At 46.2% G+C, this 24,429-nt stretch overlaps 1 protein-coding gene across 1 annotated transcript; it reads left to right on the plus strand.

Moving 5' to 3' along the window:
* The first annotated feature begins 1,461 nt into the window (after positions 1-1,461).
* On the plus strand, positions 1,462-21,506 carry LOC310692687 (galanin receptor 2b-like). The gene is made up of 3 exons (XM_083473841.1): positions 1,462-1,577; positions 17,753-18,142; positions 20,664-21,506. Exons 2-3 carry the CDS (start codon positions 17,769-17,771, stop codon positions 21,412-21,414), a joined length of 1,125 nt encoding a protein of 374 aa, XP_083329967.1. The 5' UTR covers positions 1,462-1,577; positions 17,753-17,768; the 3' UTR covers positions 21,415-21,506.
* Positions 21,507-24,429: the final 2,923 nt, after the last annotated feature.

The following is a 24,429-nucleotide window of genomic DNA, read 5'->3' on the forward strand; positions in this document are numbered from 1 at the left end:
CCAGGGTTTGTGTTTCCTTTTGGAAATGTGGCACAGCGGAGACTGTGGTGTCTTTATGATATATGGTTTCTTTACACATATCTACAACCTGAGTTTACAATGGAGCAGTTCACAGCATTAACATTCCAATAAGGTCTTATTTCTCCCATAGCCACAGTCTTGAATTCAAGAAGAGATCCGGCATAGCAAACCCCCTCTCTCTGCTTGCTGCTTTGCTTCTGGCCCACAACCACTCACCCGGATTTGAGTTTTGTCCTTCTCACTCTCTGCTCACAGAGATCCTTTCTTTGTTCTTCTTACATCTCACCAGGTGTCTAGCCTGTCTATTTCAAAAATCAGAAGCCTTTGTTGGATTTTAACACTTGCTGGATTCAGGGATTAGAGGGGCCTGACATACAGTTTAGCACCCCAAACTCATAATAGTATCCATTTAGGGGCAGGGAACCTCTTTTTGATTGATGGCTGTATTCCCTTCTGGGCAGTGTTCTGAAAGCCACATGCCAGTGGTGAATGGAACAAAGAAATGCACACTGTGTGTGCTGTGTTTCTCACCCTAATAGTGAACTCAGCTGGTGCGTGTAGACGGAAATGGAACCGCAACAGTATCACTGTGTGTTAGCAAAGGCACTTAACACAGGCAGACTTCAGGGAGAAAAGTCTTGGTGCCATTGTACTGAGGAAACTAAGCAAAACAGTATAATTTGAGGAGAAAGAAGCAGAGAGCTTTTGTCTTTATAGGTTCAGGCCTTTTACATAGCAGGAAGAAATGCAACTAAATGTACAGAGCAAAAGTTCCTAAGAACCACACAGAAAATCAGAACACCATGCTATCTCACTAGAGATCGTGTCACTCTGCCAGGTTGCTAAGCAACACCTCCATCACCACCCCTCTAGGTTAGCTGATTTCCTGATAACAGAATTAACCCTTAAGTTACAAATGGAATGATCCCTGCTGTTGCACTTCCAACACTGAGAAACAAGGAGAAGTCACCAGAACACTTTGTGGGCAAACTAAATAATCTCAACTGCTTCAAGAATTTCCCAGGGTCCACTCAGAGAGAGCTATACCCCTGTATCTAATTTGTCATGTTTGTGGCCCATCTTTCTTCTGAGTTCTGAGAATTACAGGTAGGAAAACGCTAAGTGACACTGACTGGCTCGTGCTCATTCAGTCTGCTCCATGTCCAACCATGATCTGAACTCAGGTTTCCACCAACAAAATCCAAACCACTACCTCTTTACACAGCACACAAAGATTCCCTTCTTCCACTCCCACACTCTCTCCACAAGAACTTTTAAGATGTCAGATTTAACCTGTTAATTAAAGTGATTGCAGTCACATTTTCCCCGAAACACACTGGGTGACTTTAGTATACCGTAATTAGAGCCACAGTGGGGTTCAGAGAAAAATATCACCTAGAAGGCTAATGAATGGATATTTGTTTTTCAGGATGTGACTTTCCCTTTGCGGGAAGCAGATCTTTTTGGATTGAAGGCTTTGGGGAAAATAAGAAGCAATCAACACATTTTGGAGAACAAGGTAGCAGAATTCTGGACTCTACTGCTTGAAATTACAGGTGTGGGGATGGTCTTCATATTTTTTTAATCCTCTCCTATCTTAAAAAAGACAACAACCCTAACTGCCTTGAATGTAGAAAGCTAGTATATCACAAAGGAAAATTCTCCTCAGTGTCCTAGCTTACTACATACATGGAGGATTTGTTTGCTTTTAGAAAAACCCCAAGAATGTATTCAAAATTAGTGGAATTGAGGCATTTGGGCCAGAGTCCATAGGAGGTATACAAGATTTCCCCAACAATTAAGTATGCCTTTCAGTGGCGTAGCGTGGGTTGTCAGCACCCGGGGCAAGGCAAGTAATTTGCGCCCCCTAACCCGTGGAGCCAGGTAGGGGCAGAGAGCTGCGAGTGTGAGCGCGGCCCCCCCCCAGATGTTGCGCCCGGTGCGGCCGGGCCCCCCTGCACCCCCCACGCTACGCCACTGATGCCTTTTGGCCAAGAGAACTTAACCCATATAGCCCTGGAGGCCTGGTCAATTATGAAGCACCTGCTTAGCATGGGTAATCTCAAGTAGTAATGTTCTGAGGTGTCCATTGGGACTGGTGGAATGGGAGGCAGGGAGTCCAACTGTAGGTGGCGCCAAAACTAATGACAAGCAAAGCGAGAGCAATGAGTCAACAAAGGATGGAAGAGTTTCAGCAGTGGTGGTGCTCAATGGGACTGGTAGGGTGGAAGGCAGGGAGCCCAACAGTAGGTGGCGCCAGAGTCAATGACAGGCAGAGCCAACTCATTCTAGGTGTCCCCATCCTCATCCTCCTCCCTGCTGCATTCTACAAGAGACACTGAGACCAGGAGGCGTGCACTGCAACCCCTTGGACTGTAGATAAGTAAGAAGCCTGGCAGGTGGGGGCTGGCTGAAAGCAGAGTGAGTTGTGGGGACAATGCCACACTCACCTTAACAGAGCAAGCTTCACTGATCTCAAGCAATCTGGGCATAATCACAACCCACTTCTGCCAAATTGCCTTCTGCATGGAAAACGGTTTGCTTAAAAAGATTTCTCATATCTCCCAAATTACTCTGAACAGAGAGCCGCAGAGCTAGCAGGCTGAAGATGCAATTTTAAGGCCAAAGGATAAAAGCAAAGGCAGCTGCAAATGTACCAGATTATGTAATTTTTAAAAAAAAAAAATCGGCTCCAAACTCCATATTGGCAGAAATTCTTTCTGGAGATGAAAGGGAACCAGCAAGTTGTCTTAGGGGAAGGGTCTGGCTATTATTTACCTTAACTGAGGATGTGGAGAGAATTCTAAGCATCAATAGCACTGGAGATGAGTTTGAAGTGCGGGTCTTTAGGGTGAGCAGATTCAAAGGAAGGCTGATGGGGAAAGAAACAAAAGGATATATATATATATATATAGATAAGACAAGGGTCTGAGGCTGTGTGAAATTCCTACAGAAAATGGGGGCAAGAAAGCCAGTCAAGAGAGCCAGCGTGTGCCACAGGGGAAGAGGGGCAGCGTTGTGTAGTGTTTGGAGTGTAAGATGAGGCCCCAGGAAGCCAGGATTCAAATCCTAACTCAGTCATGAAGCTCACTGAATGACCTTGGGCCAGTGACTGTCTCTCAGTCTGACCTGCTTCACAAGGTTGTTGTGAGAATAAAATGCAGAGAGGGAGAACTGTGTACACCACCTTAAGGAAGGATGGGATTTAAGCACAACAACAACAACAGCAACAACAACAACAACAACAACAGCAGCAAATCATCTCAAGTTATTCCAGTGCCTGAAGCAGAAAACCACACAAAACTCTTCATCCTTGACCATAAAAATCAATGGTGTAGCGTGGGGGGTGCAGGGGGGGGGCCCGGCCGCACCGGGCGCAACATCGGGGGGTTAGGCAAATCCACAGGTTAGGGGGCGCAAATCCACAGGTTAGGGGGCGCAAATTACTTGCCTTGCCCCAGGTGCTGACAACCCACGCTACGCCACTGATAAAAATACAATGATAATAAATAAAACAATTGACAATCTGAAGCTATGTAGACATATGGGAGCAGCAGCCATGTTTTCCCCTGTATGATTTCCTCTGAGAGCACATCAAGCCATGTGATAAAGAGTTGCTATGGATCCAGTGCTGAAGCCTGCTTTTAATACTGTTTGTGCCTGCAAAAGTTTTGCAGAAAGCAACAAGTGGAATTGAGACCTAGCTTTCTGCTTAGTTGCCAACTTTTAAAGTGATCACTTTCATATCTGCTGGGCTGGCAGGAATTAGCAGTTGTCAATGTCTCTTTCCTGCAAACAATCAAATCATAGAATTGCAGAGTTGTAAGGGACCCTGAGAATCATCTAGTCCAACCCCCTGAAATGCAGGAATATGCAGCCATCCCATAAAGAAATTGAACCTGCAACCCTGGTATTATCAGCACCATGCTGAACTATCCAGGCTTATCTAATTCAAGCTGGGTGGGCTTGAACCACCAACCTTCTGGTTAATAGCATGGCACACTGACCTACTTCGACACAAGGGGCTCGAAACTGGAAAGTGGAAGGAAGAAAGCACCACATTACAACCTCTACCTATCAAGCAACTCTTACAAGCACAGCAACAGGCAAGTCTATTCTTTTCCCTGGTCGGTTGGCACTCCTAAAACTAAGCCCAACAAGCAACTGCAAACTTTTTGGTTAGAGGGAAAGATCCTTTTCAAGACGTCATGATGCCATGCCTATTTCAGGTAGATAAAACAGCAGGCAGGGCATTTAAATCTGAAACTCATTAAATTGAGGGATTGTAACTGCAAGATTTTTCCCCTTCCTCATATAACAATGGGGGGGGGGATACATCATATTGGGTGGCAGGTTTTAAAAGAATTATCTTCCCACTTTTAATACAACACAACGCAAAATTAATTTACCATTCCTAAAGTTGAAAAAAAAAGGTTGTGAAGGCAGAGATCTGTAGACCACTGGGTTTGATTTGTATGCTATTGGAGAGACTAGCGGCACTTTTGCAAAAGATTGCTATATGAATCGGCATCCTCTGAAGATTACCCGTCAGTGGTAAAGGAATGATTGCTAGAGGATGAGCAAAAGATTGGTTTGAATGTCATCAGGTTCCTGCTCCTAAAGTCATTTCTAGATAGAAACTAATTTTGATGATTTCGTTTCTTTTCAGCCTGTGCCTGCACCGCAGGAGGGACTTGTCCCGAATCCAGCCAAATTCTGAATCCCAGATTAGGCTGGTTTGGGGGCATCTGGTCTTGGGTTGAGTCAGGTCAAGGCAGCACCAAATCACTCTGGGTTGGACTGCCTGGAGTAGACCAGAGCTGTCAGGGGGGTGTCAGGTGGAAGAGCTGCAGGCGCTATCAGGATAGTCATCCACAAGCGCCTTCCCCTCAGAGGAGGGGCTTGCAGGCTAGGGTTGCCATATGTCCTCTTTTTCCAGGACACACCATCTTTTTCATGGGCATGGAAAATGAGAGTCGCCCTAGCAATCCATAGTTAAAAGTTGTTGTTTAGTCGTTTAGTCGTGTCCGACTCTTCGTGACCCCATGGACCAGAGCACGCCAGGCACTCCTGTCTTCTAGTTAAAAGTAGAAGTCGGCAAATGTGTCCTCTTTTTTTTGCTCTTCAAAATATGGCAACCCTATCAGGCACCCCACAAGACTGAATCCTCCTGCTTTCTACTGTGGTGGAGAGAAGGAGATGCAGTATTTTCTAACCCCCACAATAATATGTTTGATTAGGGACAAGAAAGAGAAAAAAATGTAAGGATAAATGGAACTGCTTGTTGAATTTAGAAAGAATAAATTATTAATGTAGATGATTCTAATAATTTCCTATGCAGCAAAATATTAAATAAGAATAATCTGAATATTATATGTATTTTATGCAATGTAAGAGATTTAATAAAGTTTGTTTTACAAAAATTAAAAACCTAGTTCAACATTAGCCCTGGCCCCTGCCTCTGATGCCCAAATTGATTTGGAGCTGTTGAGCAACCTGTTCTTTTGCGCTTGTCCCACCCCCTGACTTCATGCAAATCCAAGGTTGTGATGTGCCACTACAAATCTTCCAATAGGGATTGAATGATGGCAGCATTACATTTTTATGTATATCAGAAGATATATACAAGGTTAAATCTCACTGAAACCTGGTGGGATAAGTCCCACGATTGGAATGTAATAATGGAGGGATACAATCTATTTCAGAGAAACAGACCAGACAAGAAAGGAGGAGGAGTGGCGTTATATGTCAGGGATGTGTATACCTGTGAAGAGATCCAAGATTTAGAACCTCAAAGCCAAAGTGAGAGCATTTGGGTCAAAATTAAGGGAGAGAAGAATAACAGAGACCTCATTGTGGGAGTTTACTATAGATCCCCAAGCCAAAGGGAGGACATAGACCAGTGTTTCCCAACCGGTGTTCCGCGGCACACTAGTGTGCCGTGAGACACCGGCTGGTGTGCCGTGGGAGGAAGGCGGGCGAGTCGGGTGGTGAGAGGCGGCGGCGGCGAGGATCCGCGTCGAGCCGGGGGCGGCTCCGCGCTGGTGGTGCCGAGCGGCGGGGCAGCGCGCGCAAAAGGGAGGAGCGCGAGACAGCGGAGGAGGAGGAGGCCGGCATGTCCGGGCAGCAGCAGCAACAACAGCAGCAGCAACTCCCGCCGCCGCCCCCTCCTCCGCCCGCTATCGCCGCCGCCGCCTCAGCTGCCCTCGCTCTGCTGCCTCCTCCCACCCCGGCAAGGGGGAGGGAAAAAACTTTCGCTTTTGTGCGTCCCTCCCGGCGTGACGCTGCGCGCTGACGTCACGGGGCGGGGCTTTAATGGTGGTGTGCCGCGAGATTTTTTTCCGGCTAACAGGTGTGCCGTTGCCCAAAAACGTTTGGGAAACACTGACATAGACGATGCCTTCCTGGAACAGATGGCCAAGCATGCAAAAGGAAGGGAGATAGTAGTAATGGGGGACTTCAATTACCCGGATATTTGTTGGATGTCAAACTCAGCCAAGAGCATAAGGTCAAACAGATTCCTCACTGGCCTTGCAGACAACTTCATTGTCCAGAAAGTGGGAGAAGCAACAAGAGGAACAGCCATTTTAGATCTGGTCCTAACCAATGTTGATGACCTGGTTAGTGGGGTAGAAGTGGAAGGATCATTAGGCGCGAGTGATCATGCTCTTCTGAAGTTTACTATACAGCGGAAAGGAGCAGCCAAGCATACTAGGACTCAATTTCTTGACTTTAAGAAAGCCAACTTCATAAAACTTAGGGAAGTGCTGGGTGAGATCCCATGGACAGTAATACTAAAAGGAAAGGGAGTTCATGATGGCTGGGAGTTTGTTAAGAGGGAGATAGTAAAAGCACAACTTCAGGCAATACCAATGAGACAGAAACATGGAAGGTGCCTAAAGAAGCCAGGGTGGCTATCTAAAGAACTTTTAACTGAGTTAAGCTTAAAAAAGGATGTGTACAAAAAATGAAAAAGGGGGGAAACCACCAAAGAGGAATTCAAACAAATAGCCAGCACGTGTAGACACAAAGTCAGAAAAGCTAAAGCACAGAATGAACTCAGGCTGGCTAGAGAGGTTAAAAGCAACAAAAAAGGCTTTTATGGGTATGTCCGTAGCAAAAGGAAGAACAAAGAAACAGTGGGGTCACTCAGAGGAGAAGATGGTGAAATGCAAACAGGGGACACAGAAAGGGCTGAACTCCTCAATGCCTTCTTTGCCTCAGTCTTCTCCGATAAAGAAAACAATGCCCGACCTGAAGAATTTGGAGCAAATGATTCAGCAGAGGAAACACAGCCCAGAATAACTAAGGAGATAGTAGAGAAGAAGAAGAGTTTGGATTTGATATCCCGCTTTATCACTACCCGAAGGAGTCTCAAAGCAGCTAACATTCTCCTTTCCCTTCCTCCCCCACAACAAACACTCTGTGAGGTGAGTGGGGCTGAGAGACTTCAGAGAAGTGTGACTAGCCCAAGGTCACCCAACAGCTGCAGGTGGAGGAGCGGAGACGCGAACCCGGTTCCCCAGATTACGAGACTACCACTCTTAACCACTACACCATGCTGGCGTACAAGAATACTTGGCTAGTTTCGATGTATTCAAGTCTCCAGGGCCAGACGAACTGCATCCAAGAGTATTAAAAGAACTGGCAGATGTGATCTCAGAACCACTGGCAGTCATCTTTGAGAATTCCTGGACAACAGGCGAAGTCCCGGCAGACTGGAGGACGGCAAATGTTGTCCCTATTTTCAAAAAGGGGAAAAGAGAGGACCCAAATAATTATCGCCCAGTCAGTCTGACATCAATACCAGGGAAGATTCTGGAGCAGATCATTAAGAAAACAGTCTGTGAGCACCTAGAAAGGAATGCTGTGATCACCAATAGTCAGCATGGATTTCTGAAAAATAAGTCATGTCAGACTAACCTGATCTCATTTTTTGACAGAATTACAAGCCTGGTAGATGAAGGGAACGCAGTGGATGTAGCCTACCTTGATTTCAGCAAGGCATTCGACAAGGTGCCTGTCAGGGAACTGACATCGGAGCTAGAGGCGGAGGGAAGGCTCTCAAATGATGCTGGAGAAGGGCCCAGCAGGGAGAGAGGCAGCTCCGCAGATGGGGAAGCAAATCAGCGCAACACCAGGGATATAGAGGGGCTGATGGGGGAATCGGCGAGAGGGCTCCAGGACTCTTCACCAGACACCAGCGGGGAGAGCACGGGTCCTCCGCTACCCATGCCCACCCTGCGAAGAAGACTTCCGTGCAGAGAGAGTAGGAGGAGACTGGGTGTCAAACAACTTTTATGTTGGAAAAGATTTAAGAAACACCCACTGACGGATTCTGCTAGTGACTGAGGCAGCCACGAATTGAAGGGCTGTCCAGACAGAAAGGTTTAACAACATAGCCAGGAGAGGCGGCAACTTACGCACGAGCAACCCCATACCTATTACAGTGCCCCATGATATTCTTGTAAAGAAGCTGGTAAAATGCGGTCTTGACTATGCTACCACTCAGTGGATTTGTAACTGGCTGACTGACCGAACCCAAAGGGTGCTCATCAATGGTTCCTCTTCATCCTGGAGAAGAGTGACTAGTGGGGTGCCACAGGGTTCTGTCTTGGGTCCAGTCTTATTCAACATCTTTATCAACGACTTGAATGATGGACTCAAGGGCATCCTGATCAAATTTGCAGATGACACCAAACTGGGAGGGGTGGCTAACACCCCAGAGGACAGGATCACACTTCAAAACGACCTTGACAGATTAGAGAACTGGGCAAAAACAAACAAGATTAACTTTAACAGGGAGAAATGTAAAGTATTGCACTTGGGCAAAAAAAAATGAGAGGCACAAATACAAGATGGGTGACACCTGGCTTGAGAGCAGTACATGTGAAAAGGATCTAGGAGTCTTGGTTGACCACAAACTTGACATGAGCCAACAGTGTGACGCGGCAGCTAAAAAAGCCAATGCAATTCTGGGCTGCATCAATAGGAGTATAGCATCTAGATCAAGGGAAGTAATAGTGCCACTGTATTCTGCTCTGGTCAGACCTCACCTGGAGTACTGTGTCCAGTTCTGGGCACCACAGTTCAAGAAGGACACTGACAAACTGGAACGTGTCCAGAGGAGGGCAACCAAAATGGTCAAAGGTCTGGAAATGATGCCTTATGAGGAACGGCTAAGGGAGCTGGGCATGTTTAGCCTGGAGAAGAGGAGGTTAAGGGGTGATATGATAGCCATGTTCAAATATATTAAAGGATGTCATATAGAGGAGGGAGAAAGGTTGTTTTCTGCTGCTCCAGAGAAGCGGACACGGAGCAATGGGTCCAAACTACAAGAAAGAAGATTCCACCTAAACATTAGGAAGAACTTCCTGACAGTAAGAGCTGTTTGACAGTGGAATTTGCTGCCAAGGAGTGTGGTGGAGTCTTCTTCTTTGGAGGTCTTTAAGCAGAGGCTTGACAACCATATGTCAGGAGTGCTCTGATGGTGTTTCCTGCTTGGCAGGGGGTTGGACTCGATGGCCCTTGTGGTCTCTTCCAACTCTATGATTCTATGATTCTATGAAATAATGTTTCTTTTTTTAAAAAAATCAACAATAAAAAACTGCTAATGTAGCATTACCCCTACTGTCTCCCAAATGATTTGGATCCAGGTAAGGTGTTCTCTTGGTCAGCCTGGATTGAGGAAGGGGGACCGTTCACAACTGAACTGCAACTCACCAAGATAATTGTGTTTGCAGCAGCCTCTAAGATAGGGTTGCCAGTAGCAATGGAATCTGTCAGTTTCAGTTCTCTGTGTTCCTCCTTTTTCCAATCATGAATTCAGTTCTCCATACTTCTGCAGCAATTTGCCATTTGAAAAAAACCTTCCTAATAAAAATTCATCAACATTTTAATAAACACATTCTTTGTAAGCAAATGGGTTTTTTTGCAAAGCAATTGATTATAATATAATGCATTTCTGCATATTCTTCTCACAGATTTATATGCACATTTATATGCTCACTTTATACTAGTCTATGCATTTTTGTAAACATTGCTTGGCTAGAGAACTGTGTTGCAAAATTCAGAGAACCGTGTATTACAGAAAATTCCCAGAGTTCTCAGGGAAGAAGGCTTTACTGTTAAACCACTCTGTAAATCATAGCTCTGGGAGGGGGGAAAGGGTCACCTAAGAACTCTCAGCACCCTTAACAAATGGCAGCTCACAGAAATCTTTGCGCGAAGCCATGACTGTTTGGCGTGGTCCTTAGTTTTTTAAACATATGGTCTGAATGTGGCCTTGGTGTGGTTGAATAGGGGATTTAGTATCATAGAAGAGTTAGAAGTGACTCCAATGGTCATCTAATCCAGGCATAGGCAAACTTGGCCCTCCAAATGTTTTGAGACTACAATTCCCATCATCCCTGACCACTGGTCCTGTTAGCTAGGGATGATGGGAGTTGTAGTCCCAAAACATCCAACCCCCTTCAATGTAGGAATCACCACTAAAGAATCCTTCACAGATGTCCATCCAAACTCTGCTTAAAAACCTCCAGTGAAGGAGGGTCTACCATCTTCTGAAATAGGGCTTTCCACTGTTGAACAGCTCTTACCATAAAGTTCTTCATAATGTATAGATGGAATCTCCTTTCTTCCCATTTGAATCCATTGGTTCAGGTCGCAGCCTCTGGAGCAGCCGAAAACAAGCTTGCTCCATTGCCCACATGACAGCTCTTCAGATATTTTAAGGTGGCTATCCTATCACCTCTTAGTCTTCTCTTCTCCAGGCTAAACATACCCAACTCCTTCAGCTGTTCCACATAAGGCTTGGTTTTCAGGCCGTCCTTTCAAACTCTGCCCATCTGGTTACTCGGTGCAACATCAGGGTGGACTTGATGGTCAGGGAGGGAGAGTTGCTGTGGTTTGTAGAAATTCTCTCGCTCTCTGGTTGAGGGAGGGTCTAGAGTAGCGGTTCACAACCTGTGGGTCCCCAGATGTTGTTGGACTACAACTCCCATCATCCCTGAGCTCTGGCCTTGCTAGCTATGGGTGATGCGAGTTGTAGTTCAACAACATCCGGAGACCCACAGGTTGAGAAAGGCTGGTCTAGAGTGTGTGTTCCTGTCAATAGGCAATTGGGACAGATTAGGGATTCTGTTACTTTACCACCCACCTCACTGCCCCGCAGTCTCCCTGAACAGTCTCTGGCTTGGGGAGCCTTCAACATCCATGCCAAGGCTACTGGCTCTGAGGTGGCTCAGGACTTCAGGGCTGCCATGACGACCATGGGGCTATCCAGCACATATGGCAGGCCCCATTCTGGACCTTGTTTTCTCAACTGGGCAGGAAGAGGGGGGATACTGACATCATATTTCTGCATCAGTTTCTGGTAAAGATTCAAGTCCTTGCGAATTCATCAGTATTTTAGTGCGGATTTTTTTCCTAATAGACCCAATTTTCTTACGTAATTTTTCTAAGTATACACATTTTGCCATTTTTATCTGCGCATTTTTAAGCACACTTCTCTCTGAAACATGTACATTTTTGGTACACATCACTTTGATCGCAGAGCAGCAAAGCAAATCTGGAGAAGTGCGAATTTGGAAAGAGAATCATGTTTCTCGGTTTGAGCATTGTTTCTGGAACAGCGGATAAGCTTCGCTTCACTTCAAAACGTGAAGCAAAACAAATCTCTCTCCACCCCCAATCTCTAGCAAGCTACAAGGTGTGCTTTGGAGACTGAACACACATGGCTTTTGAGAGAATGGAATCTGCACAAGCCACCAGGTCTCGAGACTCAGTCAGAGGTGATGGGGAGACTTGACTAAAGTGGAGGGCAAGAGGTCAGATCCTGGCATCCCAGTGTGGGTACGGAGCCAGAGAAATGCCCAGGTGGAATCAGGGGGAGTAGAAAGAGGAGGAGGAGAGTGGGGAAGCAGTGGCAGGAGGTGTGCAGCTGAGAGGGAGGGACGGAGCCGACATCACTGGCTGAGGATCAGACGGAGCCACAATGTGGCAGCGAAGGTCTGCAGCGACCAGGCAGGATCCTCTCTCTTGCCTGTGTGGAGCTGAGGCGCCAGGCGAGGTGAATGGAAATCTGTGAGCCCAGGAGAAGAGGCAGCAGTGAGAATCAGGTAGGCTGGAGCTGAAAAACTTGCACAAAGACATAAAGTGGTCAGACGCAAAAGCAGGAGGGACAAGTCTGTGGATGTGTCTGCTCAGAGAGGTTTTAATGCAAATGCTACTTGCATTTATTACCAAGACTAAGGCTAAGCAGTCCCTGGTGGTCATTGCTAAGTGGATGTATTTAGTGCGCTTGCAAATTTTCTCTTTTAACATATGGTAAACAGTTGTGTACTGCATTGTCACGGTTGTGTTAAGGTTCTTTTGCATAATTATATATTGTGGATTTAGAAATAAAATGTAAGTGGGGCAAAATCAGGTAGCTGCTGTTGCTGCTGTTAGCAGCATCTTGTGGCACACTGACTTTCTGATAGTCTCTTTGCTCTCAGATGCGGGCAGTGCCAGCAGTCAGAGTGTTTTGGTACCAGCTACAAATGTGGCTGTAACACCCTGAGAAGCTTGGCTGAGGATGGAGTTACACCTTGTTAATATCTCATCTGTTCTTACATGAAGTTGCGTTTAAAAGAAATACTGTTTTATTGTATTGTATCATTCATTCATTTTATTCACCCTTCACCATTAAGGTCCCAGGGGGGTATGGAAATTTAAAAACACAATATTAAAAACAATTTCATATGATCCTCACTCTGGGAGTGCGCGAACAACGGGCTTTTGAAATAAGAAATAAGAACAAAAAATCTTCTGCCGTGTTGAAGTTGTCATAATAGAGCACGGGATGCTGCCTTATACTGAATCAGACCCATCGGTCCATTTAGCTCAATATTGTCTACACTGACTAGCAGCAGCTCTCCAGGGTTTTAGGAGATTCTCCAAGTCACACCTGGAGATGCTGGGAATTGAACTTGGGGACTCCTGCATGCATAGCAGGTATTCTATGGACTTTCTAAATGAGATACCTTCTACTCTAGTTTGCAGAAGAGATAGTAAAAGGGAGCAGTTAGAAGAGGGTTGCGCCGCCGCCTCCTCCTCCTCCTCCTCCTCCTATAAATATGCAAAGAAATTAAGGAGGTAAAGTGTCATATGAAGACCTGTGTGTGTGTGTGTGTGTGTGTGTGGCAGGGGAGACTCATCTGCGTGTTTGTGTTAAAGACACAGAAGTACCTAGGTAAGTTGTGTTTGTTTGTGGTTTTTTCCTCCCCCCCCCCTGGCAGTTCTGGGTTGGGGCAGGAGAAGCCAGGATGCTCATCATCACCCCAAGGCTTCAGGATTTAACCTCCTTTCATTGGGCCTGTAAGACAGAGCTATTCCACCTGGCCTTTAATTTGAATTCAGCCTGATCTTTTATTTCCCTTCTCTCTCCCCCCGTCCCCTTTTATGAAGATCACCCGCTCTGAGACCCCACAGCTAATTCTCCCCTGGCCTCCTCGCTGGCCCAAGTAGGACCAATTCAGCCAGCTAGCCCTGGGGATTATCTAATTGATTTTTGAATTTTATTGTTATTCATGTTTTTATTCTGTATTTTATGCTTTTAAAGTGTTTTAAAGTGTTTTAAATTTGTTGTTAGCCACCCTGAGCCTGGGTTTTGAACTGTGAAGGGCGGGGTATAAATAAAAATTTATTATTATTTATTATAAGGCATTTTTTCAACTTCACAGACAGTGCTTGATATTTTAAAAATGAGAGGCATGGTGGTGGTGGCGAGCTTATTTTCCTGGAAGTGTCCCCTTCTGACTGTAAGACTCAAAGATGAGGAAAGATACTTTGCAAATGCCCTAAGCAGTGAGGAGTCCCAGCTGAGGTTAAGCCATATACGTTGATGCGTGTCCTCACTATAATTTGGCATAACCCTCCATTGCTTTCTGTAGAATGATTCTTCTGGAAATGGAATGTGACTGGGATGATGACTTCCTGAGAAATTGTTATTTATTATATTTTTATTCTTTCTTTCTCCCAGGGTGGCACATATTGTGCCCCCCTTCCATTTTACCTTCACAACAATCCAGTGAGGTAGACTGGGCTGAAAGAACGAGTCTTACAAAAGCTCACTCAGCAAGCTCAGTGACTGAGCACAGAAAAGGATACCTTCTAACCTGGAATCTCTTCATCCTGAAGATATACACAATTAAGCTTACCAATGCAGACATTTATATTAGATAAAATCCATAGTTCTAAATGAATCTGGACCCCTTTCCTGGATGATTTTGCTTTTAAGCCATGGGGAAACAAACAAATCTCAACCACATACGCATACATTTTGTCAACATTTGCCTGCTTTTGAGGTTTATAAGATGTCCATGGGATACATATAATTAAGAAGTGTGAACTGGACTGGAAAAGATATTGGCAATGCATGCCTTAATGGCGATGAAACACCAGTGCAGTAGCAGGCAGAGATCTGTTTCATCTCACTCGCAGAGAGCTGCTGCCAGTCAGTGGGGCCACTACTGAGCTAGATGGAAAAAGGATTTGACTCAGTATGAGGCCGCTTCCTGCGTTTTGCGCAAGGGCCCTAGCTCAGTGGGAGAGCTCCTGCTTTGCATGCAGAAGGTCCCAGATTCATTCCCTGACATCTCCAAGTAGAGCTGCTGCCGGTCTGTGTAGGCAATACTAAGCTAGACTCACTATAAAGCAGCTTCTTATGTTCTTGCAGTGCCTGGCCTATGGTCCCGGTATTAAAATTGTCCTCTCTTATTTATATTTTATTTTATCACAACAGTGGAGAAGATGGTGACGAGGTAGCTGTGGGCCTCCTAAGTCTGTTGCTAGGCAACCTTTCCCCCCATCTTTCCATTTCACCACCTGAGGCAAAATGAGAAAGGGTCGCCATGTCACCAAAACCTCTCTGACCTCCCTTACCTGTGGTGGATCTCATTGGAAACCTGCCCTACTGCCAGTGGACCTGCAGGGGTGGCCCCTCTTCAGCTTTTGGCACCTGAGGCAGCTGCTTCACCCTGCCTCATGGGCAGCCCGGCCCTGTATCAACGGACTGAGGCTATGAATAGCTATTAGCCACATTGGCTAAGCAGAGACGGCACCATAGTGCTCAGATCCTGCTTGTGGGATTCCCCTAGCCATTGTGGGAAATGGATGCTGGACTAGATGGGCAACTGGCCTGATCCAGCAGCCAGGCTCCTCCAATGTTCCTCATGGTTTCTGCTCTTCCTGTTCTCACTTTTTTAAACCAGACTTGGGCCAGAGAGCCCCTTCACACACAAGACTGTCCTTTGTAAGGTCAGACACCCAGCCCCTCTGCCTAAAATCCACCCACTTTCAACAACGACAGCCTAATTTAGAGTTATTGATCACATTCACGTCATCCCATTTTAAACAGTCATGATTTCTTCCCCCAAAGGATTATGGGAGCTGCCGTTTGTTAGGAGAACCCCTATCCCCCCTAAGCTACAATTCCCGATAAGTCCCTCTTCACAGGGAACTCTGGGAATTGTAGCTCTGTGAGGGGAATAAGGATCCCCTAACAATTACCAGCATGTTTAACATACTACACTTCCCAGAATTCCTTGGGCAGAAGCAATGACTCACGATGCTTTTTCAATGTATAGTGTGAATGGGACGTTAGCTGAATACCACCTTCTGCCTTTAACTTGGTCTTGGCCCAGATACCCTTTCTGGTCCTTCAAATGGAGGGCAGTCCTTCAATCAGAGGATTGTCCTCTGTAAAGTAGGTCCCATGGCCCCCTCTGGCCGAGCATGGATTTGAACCCAGACCCACCTCAACATCCTAGCTAAAGCATCAAACTGTGTCCAAAACTGTTAATTTAGAGCTGTGTTGCAAGAGAGACTGGCGATTATAACTCTCCTTTCTCTGTGCAAGGCTCACGACTGTTGATTTAGCAAAACAAAATCGAAAAGCCGGGGGGGGGGGTGCGGAAGAGGGACGGACGGACGTCAGAGTCATATATTTCTCTAGCGTAATAAAACCGATTTTCTGGGCAAGTGTGTTGATTCGCCCCTTGAATCTTATTGCTGCACTGGGAACAGCTCTGCCCAGCTGTACTCCATCATCTTCGCACAGAATGTGAGTGAAGTAATACCAGCATTAAATTTACAGCGACTAGAGATGTAGTAGCAAATATCAGGCTTGTATTTCCCTCCCCTTCCACGCATAATTCAACACTGAGTATTTGTTTCCCATTGCCAAATATTTAGATTAAAAACCTTTCCTGGGAAAAGCCTAAGACACTTGGACTGACAACGGAGTAATGAGAGATCTGCAGTTTGGGAGTTGCTCATTTTCAAGGCAAATTTTTACCACTCACAGATTAAATCTAGGCTTCATTCAACAACTCTCGGGCTGGGGCTCAACAGATCAAGGGCTCCTGTGCTGTGGTGCAAGGATGAAATAGTTCCCCTTCTTCTCCTTCTCCTTCTTCTTACATTTATATACCATCTAAATAACCACAGAGCCTAGGATTTGCTGATCAGAAGGTCAGCAGTTCGAATCCCTGTGACGGGGTGAGCTCCCGTTGCTCGGTCCCTGCTCCTGCCAACCTAGCAGTTCGAAAACACGTCAAAGTGCAAGTAGATAAATAGGTACCACTCCGGTGGAAAGGTAAACGGTGTTTCCATGCGCTGCTCTGGTTCGCCAGAAGCGGCTTAGTCATGCTGGCCACATGACCTGGAAGCTGTACGCCGGCTTCCTCGGCCAGTGAAGTGAGATGAGTGCCGCAACCTCAGAGTAGGTCACGACTGGCCCTAATGGTCACAGGTCCCTTTACCTTTACCTTATCTCCCAAAGACCTCAAGGTGGGGTTTTCCTCCCCCATTTCATCCTCACAACAACCCTGTGAAGTAGGTTAGGCTAAGAGATGGTGACTGGCCCAAGCACACCCAATGGCTGGTTGGAGATTTAAACCCTACTCTCCCGTGTCCTGGTCCAACACTCTAACCATTACACCACACTGTCTCTTTGCATGCAGAAGGTCCCAGGTTGGAAATGTCTCCTTCTTGAAACCCTGGAAAGCCACTGCCAGTCAATGGAGAAAGGACAGAGATAGATGGACCAATGGTCTGATTTGGAACAAGGCAGTTTCCTATGTTCCTATGATGGGAGAGAAATCAATTTTTTTTTGAGAAACTCCCTAATTTTCGCTTCCCAAATGAATACATTAGCATGATTAGCTGAAACAAACCGATTCGTCAAAATTTATATTTCTCTGACTTTTGCTGTGTTTGCCAAAATACATATATTGGGGGCAATATATATACAGCAATAGATATAGCAAAACAAAAAAACATTAAAATGAATGATATTGGGTAAGAATACTTTCAAAAATGCTTTTACTACTCAAAACTGCACACTGAAAAATTTGTATTTTAGGGGGGAAATTGCACTAATACGCTAATGAATTTTCGCAAGATGTTTTTTTTAAAAAATCACCTTGTTGCAGAAATATGGAACACTGAATTTAAGACTGAATAAAGGAGAAGCTTCCCAGAGATTTCTGGTTGGCCACTCTTGTAAAAAGGGAGCCAGAGCATATGGACCTTTCATCCAATATATCAAGGCTCTTCTTCTGGCTTCTTCTGGGTTCAAAAGCCAGATTTCCCTACGTGCAAGATTTGGACTATTTGGATTATTATTTCATATACAGCTTCCGTTGCAAGACCCTCACAGTCTCTTTCTCCCACCATTCGCCCACAGATTAATAATAACAATAATGACTGAACAGGAAGACTTTGCCAGCTTGGCTGGGCACTGGAACGCCTCTGATGCCCACCAGTTCAGCCTGGCCAGTGTCATCGTCCCTGTCGTCTTCTCCTTGATCTTTCTTCTGGGCACCATCGGCAACAGCCTGGTCCTGGCAGTGCTGCTGCGGAACGGGCAGGTGGGGCACAACAGCACCAACCTCTTCATCCTCAACCTCAGCCTGGCTGATTTCTTCTTCATCATCTGCTGCGTGCCTTTCCAGGCCACCATCTACTCCCTGGAGGGCTGGGTCTTTGGGTCGTTCATGTGCAAGACTGTCCATTTCTTCATCTACCTTACTATGTACGCCAGCAGTTTCACCCTGGCTGCCGTCTCTGTAGACAGGTAATGAAGACCCCTGCACTAAAAAATAATAATCGGAGATCCCGATTCATCTAGCCGAACTCCCTGCAGTGCAGGGATTTTTTGCACAGCATGGGGCTCAAACCCACAACCCTGAGATTAAGAGTCTCACGCTCCACCAACTGAGCATTTATATCCCACCTTTTGCTCCGAGGTGATTGAGGTGGCTTACATGGTTTGCCCCCTTTCTCATTTAACTCCCATGGCAACTCTGCAAAGTGGGTTAGGTTGAGAAGCAGTCACTGGCCCAAGGGAGCCCCAGTGAGTTTCATGGTCAAGCAGGACTTTAAACCTTGGTGTGTCCCAGGTTCTGGTTTGACACGTATGTGGCACTGTGGTCTAAACCACTGAGCCTCTTGGGCTTGCTGATCAGAAGGTCAGCGGTTCAAATCCCCCCAACGGGGTGAGCTCCCGTTGCTCTGTCCCAGCTCCTGCCCAACCTAGCAGTTTGAAAGCATACCAGTGCAAGTAGATAAATAGGTACCACTGTGGCGGGAAGGTAAACGATGTTTCCATGCACTCTGGTTTCCGTCACGGTGTCCCGTTGTGCTAGAAGCGGTTTAGTCATGCTGGTTGCATGACCCGGAAAGAGGTCTGTGGACAAACGCCGGCTCCCTTGGCCTGAAAGCGAGATGAGCGCCACAACCCCTTTGACTGGACTTAACCGTCCAGGAGTCCTTTACCTTTACCTTTTTTCAGATCGCTCCTCTACTCCCCCCCCATTTCAGTCCATGATATTTCAGTCCCTAATTTTTAAAGTTCAGTATTGGAGGAATTATTAGTAGTATTATTAAAAACATACCACAATATGGTAATATAATCAACTCTGCTTTTCTCAGATTTTTCTATAAATTATGAGTAACTGAAGCATAAATGTATCCCCCCCTTTTTGTCTCTTTGTAATCTTGCAGAGCAGAACAATCAAAACAGCTTGTAATTTAAATTAAAATGAACTATTAAACTCTTCTCATAATGTTTTCACCAAAGTTACTCAGAAAAGACTCACTGAAATTAATGTACTTGTTTAAGTCCATTACTCTGAGTAGAACTTAGTTGCACACAACCCACACATTTGCATGTGGTTTTGCAAATATATATGCTATTTTCCCTGTGTTGTCTCTTTAAATTTATGTTTATAATCTGATTATTAATAATTTAATTAAATACGCTACATAAATTAAATAAATAAATAAATAAAAACAACAATAACAATAAATTAATAAAACTTGCTTTGCCTGGTTTGATATTTTACTCCCAATTCAGTAAAAATCTGAGTAACCCACAGTGCAGCCAGCAGGAGGGGTCCTATTGCTGGAACCCAGGGGTCCCTGGCCTTGTTTCCCCCTCCTCTTTGTCCTCACTACCTGCCTGTCTTCCCTCCTCAAATGTGCAAACATGGGGGCCATAGGATTGCAAACATAATGCAGTTGTTATGCAGTACTTAGTGTTTGATTTTTGCAACCATTTGAAATAAAAGAAATAAAGCTTGGAGCACGTTTGGACAATGTGCATTTAGGGGCTTGCTGTTTTGCATCAGCTTACAATGCCTTCATAAGAGACGTGGGTGGTGCTGTGGGTTAAACCACAGAGCCTAGGACTTGCTGATCAGAAGGTCGGCGGTTCGAATCCCCGTGACGGGGTGAGCTCCCGTTGCTCGGTCCCAGCTCCTGCCAACCTAGCAGTTTGAAAGCATGTCAAAGTGCAAGTAGATAAATAGGTACCTCTCTGGCAGGAAGGTAAACGACGTTTCTGTGCGCTGCTCTGGTTTGCCAGAAGCAGCTTAGTCATGCTGGCCACATGACCCGCAAGCTGTATGCCCGCTTCCTTGGCCAATAAAGCAAGATGAGTGCCGCTGGACCTAATGGTCAGGGGTCCCTTTACCTTTTACAATGCCTTCATCCAGTACACCCTACACACCCCCGGGCCCCACATTTTTTGGCTCAATCCCCTGACTCTCTGAACTTACAGACCTTCCCCGGTCTGCCTGGTAGTTCCTCTTACGCATCTTGAGACGTGACATGTGGCCAACCCGTGCTCTTGGCTGTCATGTCAATCTGACGCCTTTCCACAGCTGTCAAAATAAACTCTCTCTCTTTCCCCACCCCCGTCCCGGTTTTCTCCCCTGGAGGAGAAACAGATGGTTCCTATCAGTCGCTTGTCATTTCTGCTCCCTGGGGTGCAACACCCCCTTCTTTCCCTTCTCCCTCTTCCTCCCCCCACCCTCTGCCTACCAGGGGAGAAGAAGCAGATTGCTCTTGCCAGACTTCCGAACGGAGTCCTTGCAGAGGGCATACGGACTTAGAGCCACATAAAATTAGGCTGATCTTAGGGTGTGTGAGTGTTGGGTGCAGAGGAGTGGTGGGAGGGACCAGCTGGGGCACCCCCAAGGGAAGAAGGCTAAGCCTGGGGAGTAATGGTGGGACGACAATGAGTGGTCAGAGGGAGAAGATAAATGGTGCAGATAATCCTCACCAATACTTAACTCTGTTGACTTTTCTGGCAGATACCTGGCCATCCGATACCCGCTGCGGTCCCGGGAGTTGCGGACACCCTGCAACGCAGTGGCGGCGATGGCTGTCATTTGGGGCCTCTCTGTGATCTTTTCAGGGCCCTACCTGAGCTACTACGACCTGATTGAATGGGAGGGCAGCTACATCTGTGTGCCAGGATGGGAGGAATGGCGCCGGAAGATCATGGACACCTGCACCTTCACTTTTGGCTACGTCATCCCTGTGCTGATCGTCAGCCTCTCCTACACGCGGACGATTAAATACCTGTGGACGGCGGTGGACCCCCTGGAGGACATGTCCGAGTCTAAGAAGGCCAAGCGCAAAGTGACCAAGATGATCATCATCGTGACTGTCCTCTTCTGCCTCTGCTGGCTGCCCTACCACGTCGTCGTGCTCCGTTACCTCTACGGAGACTTCCCTTTCAACCAGACCACCTACGCCTTCCGGCTCCTCTCCCACTGCATGGCCTACGCCAACTCTTGCCTCAACCCCATCGTCTATGCCCTGGTCTCCAAGCACTTCCGCAAGGGCTTCAAGAAGGTCTTCAGCTGCCTGCTGCGGAAGAAGGCCCGGAACAGGGTCCACGTTGTCCATGCCGCTCATACCGTCCACGGCTTTGAGGCAGGTTCCACAGAAGTCTCTCAGATGAACGAGGACAACAATGGGCAGCTGAATGGATGTGAACTGGATGCAAGGTCTCTTGTGGTCCCCACAGGACCCGGCAGGACCCTCCATGTTTCTTAAACTGAGTTGAACGGCAACTCAGGCAAGTGGAGTGAGATGCTTCAATTCCAGAGGGTGTTCTCCGAGGGAAGAGGATAACTTTGGTGAAGTTCTTTGTTGAACGTCACAATGTTCTTTCTTCTGGGGCTGGACTTCAGGGCTAAAGGTCATAGGAGGATTGAAGGCCTGCTACTATTTCTGCAGCAGGGTCCCTGCCTCCGGCATCCTAAGAGCCACCCAATTAGCATGAAACGGGAGCTTTTTTGCCAGTGTATGCTCCAAAGTTCAGTGCTTCAGTTTCATGAGAAAGGCTTGCAAGCTCTGGAACAATGGAACTACGCAGGGAACACAACTTGAGTCACTCTGAAAGAAGATATTGGAAACATTTGCCCATGTACGTGCACATCTAGCTGAAAGGCAACACATGGAGACCTTCATTGATCATTGCAATATATCCTAAACGATTACTATTGTATAATTATAAGACTATTGCATAATCTTAGAAGGCTGTGTAATCTTATAGGGGTGTCACTGTGAGGGGTGCTGTTGTGACTATCATGAAGGGACCCTACGCTTCTGAATTTGCCACTACACTGCTGCCCATAGCCCAGCCTCAACCCCTCAAATGAGCACCCAAAGGTTATGGGGAGGCACTGGCAAAGAGGTCCCACATCAACACTTGGGCCCATTGGGGCAAGTGGGGGCCTACAAGAACTGATTCTAGTCATCACAGCATCATTTCTTTTTTCTTATTCCAACTTAAAAAACAAAACATTTTATAGTCAGCAGGGAGGCGGGTGGCATGTACATAGTTAAGGTGCTCATTTCATTTATTTTTACTTTAAGAATCCTTTATGCTTTTACTTCTGCAGACCTCAGGGTTCTGGGTTCCCCCGATCTTGCTGATCCCTCCCTCTTGTTTCTCATTGTGGTTCAATTTCCATTGGTACTCACCAACCGAGTTCCTTATTAGTGGGAACAACAGCAGCCCCTATCATGTCTATTATTCCCTTTAAAGTCACCATGCATTTTTTAAAAATAAAAAATGGTGTTTTCACACAAAGGCTAGAACACCATTGCCCAGTTAGCAGTCATTATTGAATGTCTATTAACAAGCTTTTTTGAGCGGAATAAAAATTACAAATGTCCCCCCCCCCCTCTTCTGACTACATAAAATAATTGTCCTCCCCTGTGGTGTTAATAAGAGCTTTCTCTCTATGCAGATTGAATCCTAATTGGCAGGCAGCAGGGTACACGCCGTGCCCTGTGGCAACAATGGGAGTGGAGGTGGCCGACTCTGATTGGATTAGGAAGACATTTGCATCCACCTTCAAGTCATCAATGGGGCTGGGAGACCTTGTTGAATCACAGCCTTGTGACAGTGCAAAATCTCTTTCCTTCACATCTTAATATCACAGGGCATAGCAAAGAGTGGTGTAATTGCCAGTAACGCTTGCTTATAATTTCTGGGAGCCTAGAGCAGACCAGGTTTGTTTCCTGCTTGGCAGGGGGTTGGACTCGATGGCCCTTGTGGTCTCTTCCAACTCTATGATTCTATGATTCTAGGTCATCCCCCCCCCCCCCCCGATTAGCTAGCATCACGGCTTTTTAATGTGACTTGGCTCCTACTCCTGGCTGATAGTCTATAGCGCACCGCTTGGCTTCATATAAATTAAAAACACAGAGGGTGGGTGAGGGAGAAGCTTGTTATTCAGCACGACTGAAGGGTGCGTGCCACAAGTTATGCAGAACACACTACAGTTTCACTTGAGTACAACCAATTTGCCTCAATACACCCAGTGAGTCACAACGGGCAGAAATGCCGGGCGCTCAGTCCATCCTTGATAGGAGCCTTCGTCAAGCTCAACTTCAGCTGGAAGGAAGGAGGGAGACACAGCACAATCGAAATCTGCCTCTGTGCTTAAGGATTAAAGGGTGTCTTATCATTTCAATGGTTGGCTGGAAGCCAGGAAGGCACCCTATGGATGAATCCGACTCCAGAAGATAAACAGCAGCAACACAGAAAGAGGAACTACGTTCAGAAAACTGCTTCATAAATCACTATGGAAATCTAGCTTTACTGAGAGGGGTGGGGAACAAATTCAATTCGGCTTGCACTTAAAGGTGAACCAACCTAATTTGCACTTTCTGAAACAGGACGCAAACCGAAACAACAGCTGTCCTTCAAGATTCGGCTGTCCCAAATTTGGCAATGCATTTCTCTAGCCAATGCGTATACAAATGCATGTACAAGAGTGAAGCGTGCACAGAAATGGATGTATTGGTGAAAATAACATACATAAACCACCTCGGATTAGGGAAAAATTGTGTATTAGGAGAAATTCGAACTAAACTGCTGATGGGCTTTTCATGAGGACTTTTTTTTAAAAAAAAGCAATAATTCATGTTAGGCAGGTTCGTCTTTAAAAGTGAACAGGATTAATTTTTTCCTCCAAACCTAGTTTGTATTTAAGAATGTAAGAAGGGCCTACTGGCATCCGACTGAAGGTTCACCTGGTCCAGAATCCTTTTCTCACAGTGGCCAACCAGATGCCTCTGGGAAGCCTGCAGTTGTGGCCGGAGCACAACTCCACACTCCCCTCCTGCTGTTTTCAGCAACGGGGCATTCAGAGACCTCCTGCCTCCAACAGTGGTGGTAGAACACAGCCTCTGTGACTCTATCGACTTCTTGTGCGAGCAAATGCCATAGTTTAACTATGCACTGTGTGAAAAGGGACTTTCTTTTGCCTGCCTCGGATATTCCAGCATTCAGCTTCATTGGCCGAGTTCTAGGGGTTTAAAGGGAGAAAAGTTTCTCCATACACTTCTGTCATCCCTCCCTCCCTTCCCCTTACAGTATTTCTAAACTAAAATACCCCAACTGCCGCAACCTTTCCTCATACAGTGCTACCTCGGGTTACAGACGCTTCAGGTTACAGACCCAGAAATAGTACCTTGGGTTAAGAACTTTGCTTCAGGATGAGAACAGAAATCGCGCCGCGGCAGCGGGAGGCCCCATTAGCTAAAGTGGTACCT

This window comes from Podarcis liolepis (assembly GCF_965112155.1).
Source record: "Podarcis liolepis genome assembly, chromosome: 14".
Lineage (NCBI taxonomy): Eukaryota > Metazoa > Chordata > Lepidosauria > Squamata > Lacertidae > Podarcis > Podarcis liolepis.

Coding starts and splice junctions, on each gene's coding strand:
- LOC310692687 (XM_083473841.1), top strand. CDS start 17,769: ATGACTGAACAGGAAGACTTTGCCAGCTTGGCTGGGCACTGGAACGCC. Junction 18,143..20,663: donor GCTGCCGTCTCTGTAGACAG/GTAATGAAGACC, acceptor CTTTTCTGGCAG/ATACCTGGCCATCCGATACC.